The sequence below is a fragment of the Capsicum annuum genome, chromosome 9, assembly GCF_002878395.1.
Source record: "Capsicum annuum cultivar UCD-10X-F1 chromosome 9, UCD10Xv1.1, whole genome shotgun sequence".
Classification (NCBI taxonomy): domain Eukaryota; kingdom Viridiplantae; phylum Streptophyta; class Magnoliopsida; order Solanales; family Solanaceae; genus Capsicum; species Capsicum annuum.
Window position 1 is genome coordinate 119,720,907 of NC_061119.1, and position 9,109 is coordinate 119,730,015.

Genomic DNA, 9,109 nt, shown 5'->3' on the forward strand with positions numbered 1-9,109 from the left:
ATTAGATGGTGCAGGTACTGTGCGTTCATGTTTTTTTGTACTATTTTTTGTTTTGTTATTTACTATATATTATATTAGCTTATACATTTATGTTTTATTTATAATGATTCATAAAGATGCTAAAATTAACACCTTTATAGTTGACTTTTTTTATAATGATTGCCTTGTTTAATTTATATGTAGGTTGTATTCTGCCATTTGCATACAGGGTTGTTGATTCGGAGAATAACAACACATGGATTTATTTTTTTTCAACAGTTTAGAGAGGCATTTGGTGAAAGAGACAACATGTGTGTTGTTTCAGACAGAAATAAAAGTATCATAAAAGGTTTAAGCATTATTTATCCTAATGTCCCTCATCTAGTTTGTATTTGGCATTTATGGAAAAACGTTTTCACCCATTTTAGGAAAAGCAAAGATAGACTTAGTAACCTATATTATTCCATGGGTAAATCTTATAAAAAGAAGATTTTGAATATATTATGTCAAAGGTTGCTAAGGTTGATCAAAGAGTTAAGGAATATCTGGAGAAAGCTAGGTATGAAAAATGGGCTCGGTGTCACTCTCCTGTGAATAGAGGTAGAATGATGACTTCAAATAAAGCCGAATGTATTAATGGTTGTTTGGTTGAGGCTAGAAAACTTCCAATTCTAGGTTTCCTAGAAGAAGTTAGAATCTTATTTGCTGCATGGAATTGTAAGAATAATGAAATTGCATCTTACACCAATACAACTCTTAGCATAAGATTTGAAGAAATGCTTACTCATAATGGTGTTAAATCTTTGTGAATGACGGTATGTATTAGAATAATTATGGAACAGAAACTTGGTCTTACATTGATTGTATATTAATATTTTTACATCTGAAGCATATTATGCTTTTTGGTAACAGGTTAAGCCACTAGGGAATTATCTTTATTGTGTTTATGATTCGATACAGAGGTACATTGTAGATATTGAGCGTGACACGTGCACTTGTGGTCGGTATCAAATTGATGAATTACCTTGTCCACATGGAATTGCCGTATTAAAAATTATAAATATGGATGTAAAGGATTATGATCGTTATTGCTCTGAATTATACAGGCCACAAACCATAGTGAAGACATATGAACTCCCGATAGTTCCAATGCCAGACAAGAAGGATTGGAATGTTCCAGGTTTTGTTGATGATGAAGAAGTTTTGCTGCCCAAATATCGAAGACCTCCTGGTAGGCCAAAAAAAGGAAGGCATTTGAATCAAGTGAATCACTGTCTTCAAATTCGAACCGCTGCGGTAAATACGGACGAGCCGGTCACAACCGTCGGACTTGCGGTTTCTTTCCGAAGGAAACATGATGAAGATAATATGTTTTTCTACTTGCTGATGGTTTGATTGGTTTTAGTAGTATAAACATTTTAATTGGATTTTGTTGGAATTCTGGAACAAGTAATATAAAGATTTCTGGTTGCTATTTAAGTTTCACTTGTTCAATTAATATTTAATAGCATAAGAACAGTTTGTGTAATTTTTCATTTATCATATTTCGTAACCATATTAATGTAAGTTACAACTGATTGGTATATATATTATGTAACTTGGGAATTATAAAATTCACTTAAAAAATGTTGAAACATAAGCTGTATGAACTGTTATACGTCAGTAGTTACTGTGTAAAAAATGTATGATATAGCGTTATACTTTGTGTTGGTGTATTATGTTATATAGTAAAAATGTCATTTTAATGACTCTTAATGATTACACGTTTTACATTTATCTAAAGTATATTCTGTTCAGTTACGAATGTATAAATTAGATTATACATTTGTATCATTGTATGAAATGGTGTAATACTTTATAAAAGTGAATGTTGGGGACTCTGTTTGTAAATTTTATTTAAGAAAAAAAAAGTGTGCCAACATGTATTATGTTATGTGTTACACATATATTTAATGTATTAATTATTAGTGCAATGTATTTTTAACTTATAACAAAATGTAGGTTACAGTAAAAATTAATGTGTTCAAATGCAATGTCAGTATATTTTTATTTTTGTTTATACATGTCTTAAAAAAATAAAAGGCAAACTCAATATCGACCAAGAATTAGTTTGAATCATTACAGTATTGTGTTAGAAACTGCAAATCAGTTGTTTCAAAAAAAAGAAGACATCCATAAAATATTCATTAACATTAAGAAAGTAATCTTGGAAATGTGTAACATTAACCAAGAAAATAAGAAATAGTTCATTCAATGCCAACAATTAGAAAACATTGCTACTCTAAAGTAACAATTGCACTTGCATAAATTTCTTCGATAACACTTTTCCTTGGTCGAGGAGGATCTCCATTATCACTCGTGTACCCTTCATTTGCCTTTTTAACTCCGTAATGCCACAGTAAGGAAGAATAGCGTGCACGTTGACTTGTAGCATCAAACACACATGAATGAACTTGCAGTCCTTCACTTAATATTTCTACATAGGCACACACAAAGACGCCACAGTCCCTGATTTTAAAAAAATAAAATAATAATCATTACATTATTATACATGAAAAATAAAATGTAATTTACTTACAAACTATCAGACGCTTGTTGTGGGATGTTTTACACATAGTCAACATCAAATGGGATTTTATTTACAAGACCAGTTTGCCGAGTAATCTTTCCTTTGTACGCTTCAAGTGATGACCAGTCAGTTCGCTCGGTCTTATCATAAAAGACATTGTCTGACAAGTAAGTTGGCAGCATCACTACAAGCTCTTGTATTTCAATTGGTGGTTCTTTTTTCCTTTTACTTGACAGTAAGTCATCCACACGTATCAATCTTTCCTTCAAGACAATCACAACCAATACCCAATGAAATTCTTCACCTCAGTTAACTGGACAATATACCTCATCAAACATATACCATGGTAATCCAGCAGGCATACAGAATCTATGAATTATATTAGCAATGACATCTTTATTCTTAGCCATCATAATTGATTCTGCATAGTCTTATTGCGTCGATATCTCAACTACAGGTTCCGCTGGATAATAGAGAGTATGTGTCTTCTCAAGATATATCTTAAAGAAGTATCTTGTTGTCGTATATCTATAATTATCACCCAGCTGAATCTTTGATTTCTTTCTCAAGTGTTAGAAGATAACAGCTAAATGCTACAAGTGAAAACAGGGTAAAATAGTAAAACGATTAAAAGAAATCAGTAGCTTCGAATCTTACTTGTTAATTAGATGTATGATATACAGCTATGCTGGTGTTACATGTTATTATACATGACATGTTGATTAAAGTTAAAAAAAATGATAATGGAAAATACTGCATGTATGATATGTTATTATACATTGGCTAACATGTATGATATATTATTATACATTGGTTTACATGTATGATATGTTATGGTCTTGTAGAATATTAAGTATCAGCAAAAGAACTTATGATATGGATAATATTTAGAATAAGTTACCTCATCATTCCAGCATGTCTTGCATTCGAATATCAAGTAAAACTAATTCTTGGACTGTAGGTGTGCAACGACAAAGTCCAATTGTCTGTAACCTAACCCATAAGCATTTACTCGATAGTGGTTGTCCGTTTCTTTCCTGGAAAAACATCATTGATTAGACATGACAATTACCGTTTAGTTTAAGATGGCATAGTATTGTTAGGAAAAAAAAACCAAAATTATTACTTGGCAGAATGATTTTTCAGAAATCCTACGGCAATACACTGGGAGAAATAAATCATCAATTTATTCGGTAAATCTTGGTTAATGGTGTACCATCAAAAGCATACTTCAGTTTCTCCTCTTTATCGAAATCAACCGCATCCTTAGGGCCAGATCCATACTTTGAAATGTATGGTGACCTTAAAACCCTGGACTTCTTTCTTTCTCATTTGACAGGTGCTTTTTCTTTTAAGGCTTGAAGCTTCCAAACTTGAGCATCAGGGAAGTCAGGTGGAATCTGACTGTCTGAAAGGTCCCATTGTCTTTCGATAATTTTATTTGAAGCACCAACATCCAATGACTTTGTAGTCGAAGGTGTTGACAAACCAAATAAAATTGTATCTGTAACTGCTTGTATTAAATTAATTATTTTTTCACCAACTTCATCCTACGTGAACACATAAGGATTTGTAATGTATACATACAATATCTGAATGTGTAGCTATATTAATGCTTATGACATTTATGTTAGAAATCATGACAACATCAATATCAAGAAAATTGGATATGTAGAAGAGAAAAAAATCAATACATTCCAGTTGGTTCAAATCCACAGAAAAAAATTTGATATGCACCAGAGAAATAACATTAAGTCCCAGTATGTACTTTTACAAGGTCGAACACGTAGATAGATATACTTTTTTTTAAAAATAAGTATTAGGGATAAAAAAATACCTGTACATCTGTCACATCAGTAGATTCCTGATTTTTCAAATTCACTTCATTAACCTCTTCTTTAACGGTTACATTCACATTCCATATTAAATAATAATTATCGTGTATTAACATTTATTCAAAGTATAATATAAAAGATTGAGACGAAATTTAACACCAATGATAAGAAATTTCTATCTGTAATGGGTGCATATGAATATATAAATATATCAGTAATAACAAATAATGTCATAAGTGATTCATAAATGATTTTATAGCATTAATAACATAAATATGTATGATGGTATTCATAAACTACGAGCTTTATATTCATGAAAATATTTGTATGTTGAATATATGACTCTTCTTGATACATTCGATTGAATGTTTTATGTACATTTAACTGCCCTAATATGAAGAGGTTAGAAGAAACTACATGTGTATAGAAAGTTGTAGCAGTAATTAAACAATATTAGGGACATAAAAATACCAACAAATCTTCTACATCTGGAATGTTCTTTTTTCCCAATTCTTTATCGCTACATTCTTCTTCATATGCCATAATCTCATCCTATTATTTATGTGATAATTATCATCATCTAAGTTGCATAAAGATAAAAACTTATATTTTTTAAGACAACTGTTAAACAATGTGCAAAATATTGAAAGCGTTAAGATCGATACAACTTTATATTCGGCCGATAAGGTTAATATCCTTTTTTTCAACCAATAACAAAAACTACATTTATATAGGCATATATTTTATGAAAAAAATAATTTGAGGTACAGAAAGATACCTCCAAATCTTGCAAATTAAAACAGTCCTCATTTTTAAAATCATCCTTACGACCTGCCTCTTATCGGCCGCATTCACATCCTAAATTAAATAACAAGTCGCTTTAATGAAAAGTTATTCATAAATTTGTTTTAGGTGATTCTAGAATGATGTTGTTTAAGTAATTGTAAAGGGCATGCATATTTATGAAGATATTCATAAATAACATGTATTTTGCTGAAGAAAAAAGTAGTAAGTTTAATATATAACTGATCATTATACATTCAAGTGAATGTACTATGAAAAATTAAATTGCCCAAATTTAGTACGTAATAACTATTAAGGGAAAAACAATACCAGCAACTGCTGCTCTTCATGAATGTGCTGCTTATTAGATTCTTCATCACGAGACACTTTCATATCATTGAGTGATCCCTTATCATAATCTTCATGCTGTATTAAAAAGAAACAACATTTGTTTTTGATAAGGTAATTATGTAGATTTATAGTAAACGAACAACATAATTGACAAAAAGAACCTGCATATCCTCCTTATGTGGTCTCTCCTATTTGTTGGATTCATCTTCTTTACTTTGTTGTTGTTCATCAATTTTGTCCTCCTATATTACACGAACAATCTGAATGTATGAACATTTCATCAACGTTAGACAAAATATAATGAAATTAAATTGTTATACCTGTGATTACTTATTTTCTTCATTCTTCAATGCTTTGATGACCTCAGCAGGTCTTTTTGATAATAGTGTAACCAGTTCGGCCATCTTTTCAGCAAACTTATCAAGTAAAGAAAAAAAAAAGTTAGTAGAAATACATCATGCTATTAAAAAAAATGTATGGTAAAGAAACTAAACTTACATATTTGTTGATGTAATTCTTTATTTAATCACCATCTAAAGTTGATTTAGAAGTCCTTTCAGGCTGTGTGTAAGATGAAGGAACAGACTTGTGCTAGTGACTCTGAGGAGACACACCAATTTCTCCATGATGATGATGTTGAATTTCAGACACACCAATTTCTCCTTTGTCTGCTACATCCTTATGCATTTTACTATACAAATCAGACACATGATGTACTGCATGATCATGTCCAGATGTATCATCATCCATCACCGCTTGATTATCTTACTCGAACATGACTGTCTTTCTTTTCTTCAAAGGTTGATCAGGTGATACAGGTGATGCAAAATCAGCCTTTATGAGGATTTTCCGCGGCGGTATAGTGCTGAAATCATCAAATTCTTCAGCAATGGTACCAACACGCTGTTGAAGTCCATCTGCTGTCCTTTTCAACTTTCCAGAATTAGATGGTGAAGCATAAGTTGTTGGATCACATGTCTCAAAATCTTTTGAAAAGGACAAATCCAACCTACTAACTTCTTCGGTTGTAGGTTGTATATTCTTGTACGAATGTTGGAAAGAATAATTTCAAAATAAAATATTTGCACATAAATAAAACAACTTGAATAAAAAATAAGTACAAAGTTAAACAATTACCTTACTGAACATGCCAGACATAAAAGATTCATACTTAGGCCTTATACACTCCACCGATCAGTTTAGTATTCTGGGAATAACGTTTCTCTGATGGACAAAAGTTTTTGATTCTACCTTAGAGCAGCACTCAAACATCCAAACATTTAGAACGTACGACATTCCACCCAATGATTATAACTGCTTCACAATATTGAAATCCTGCTGCTAGGAACTTATTAACTTTTCAAATATGACCTTCCCCCATGGAAAGTTAATGTACCGACCATCCTCGATAATCTAAAAGTGCGAAACACTGATTGGTGCTTACTTATGCTGAGAAAACATGAATGTATGAACAAAGAACAATATCACTAGGTTCAGAGCATCTTCAATGTTATTAAAGTTTCCCATCTGCACCCGTGTTATCAGTTTTGATCGAGTTATTGCTCCTTTATTGTGGGGAAAATACCTCGACATCAACGCTAATTTCAATGATAAAGTATACATATAATCATCAATATTATCGGTACACTTCAGACTGGTAATAATGGCAAATTCAAGCATTATGAATTTGAGGATTTCTCCTTGTACCCAAACATGAAGCTCGCCTTTGTTATCCTGCTGAATTTGAAGCATGAGTAGGTATTTTGAAATATGTCCTATCCAGTTGCACCATGGAAAATCCATAAATATGCCAAAAATCGTATTTCTAAATGCTCCAAGTACATCCTCTCCAAAATATCCCTTTATCTCTTTCTTGAAAGCACAATTACATAAGCTACCCATATGCAATGGGTGTGGTGGGACTTTATCAATTCAGTATTTCATGCCCTGAAAAAAACATAAAATAATTAGCTAACAGTTACTGATTGTATGATGGTCATTTATACTTTCATAACATAAAGCAGACCAACATTAAATAATTGTTAGTCATGTATGAGGGTAACTTATAATTGTACAAGTAAACTGTTTAAATGTATAATAAATACAATCCAATATATACACTACATTAGCACATGTATAAGGTTAACTTATACATCTCAAAATTAATATAATCTGTTAAACATGTACGATGGTTACTTATTCATTAACTAAATCAGACTCACATTAAACAACTATTAGTCATGTATGAGGGTTATTTATATATTGACATTTAAACTGTTTAAATATATAATAATTTCAGTCCAACATATACACTACAGTAACACATGTATGAGGTTAACTTATACATCTAAAATTAATATAAGATGTTAGACATGTATGATGGTTACTTAATCATTAACAAATCACTTGCATTAATGTATAATAAAATCCAACACTAACCATTCTATCGATACACATGTATGATGATTACTTATACATCTAACAAATTCTTATTATACTAAAAAAGAAACTACATCTAAACATGTATGAGGGTAACTTATACACATAAAATTTTCAAAGAGTAGCATAATTAAATAACATATACAAATATATGATAGTTATGTATACATCTAACAATTTATTTCAGACCAAAACATAAACAAAAACTACACATGTATGAGGGTAACTTATACATTTCAAATAGTAATATCAGCTTTATTAGAATGTATAACCTTTAGAATAATATTTCAGAACAACTATATTATACATTTCTGTGATGAAACACTAATGTATCGTGTCTTATTATACATGTGTCAAATTATACATACACTTATAATAAATACCTTCGATAGACGTGGTTGGCCGGAATCATCAAATTTCTTTTTACTTGTTTTTGAAGTAGACTTCTTCGATTTAGAAGCAACCTTATCCTTCAATTTCTTCATTGTAACGGGGTCGTTTCTGTGCTTTGAGCTATTTTCTAGCTAATCAGGATCCTGTTCATCAGATGTAGCAGGAACAAATCCAAGTGAAATATCTTCTACAGTTGCATCTAACTGAGTAATTCCTAAACTAAAACATGGAGGATTATCCATTACCAATTAACACTATTTTAACTTAACAGTATTGTTATATCGAACTACATAACAAGAAAATCAAAGATCTAACAAATCAAAGATCTAACTTGTACCATATGAAAAATAATGAAAAAAATGAACTACTTAACTTGAATAAGATTGAACAATACTATAATTTGAACATACAAAAAAAAATCCAAAAACGAAAAACCCCTGAATTGGTAAAGTTGAAAAAAAAATTCAAAAAAATTAATGAAGTACAATATTAGAAACAATTAACTGTTGAATAACTTACAATTTGATAACCACAAGTAGAGGTTACTTCAAGTATGCCGTAAAAGAGAGGTTTCAAAAATGGAGTAAAAATCGGCTTGATAATGGGAGCATTAGGGAGTAAAAGACGGAGGCCAAAAACTGGTTGTTACATGTATAATATTGAGGAGAGAGAAATTACCAAATAAAAAGATTTTTGTAATTATTATGGGATTTGTGTAATTACTTTACCAATTGGGGATTTTATGTAATTATGCAACTTA

The 9,109-nt window shown here is 30.8% G+C and overlaps 1 protein-coding gene across 1 annotated transcript; it reads left to right on the top strand.

The window, feature by feature from the left end:
* The first annotated feature begins 482 nt into the window (after positions 1 to 482).
* LOC107841487 lies at positions 483 to 1,374 on the top strand. The gene is made up of 2 exons (XM_016685389.2): positions 483 to 773; positions 892 to 1,374. Exons 1-2 carry the CDS (start codon positions 483 to 485, stop codon positions 1,372 to 1,374), a joined length of 774 nt encoding a protein of 257 aa, XP_016540875.2.
* Positions 1,375 to 9,109: the final 7,735 nt, after the last annotated feature.

What these genes read in the sequence shown, in the direction of transcription:
- LOC107841487 (XM_016685389.2), top strand. Translation starts at nt 483, where the DNA reads ATGTCAAAGGTTGCTAAGGTTGATCAAAGAGTTAAGGAATATCTGGAG. An exon ending in AAATGCTTACTCATAATGGT is followed by an intron (nt 774 to 891) that starts GTTAAATCTTTG and finishes TTTTGGTAACAG; the next exon opens with GTTAAGCCACTAGGGAATTA.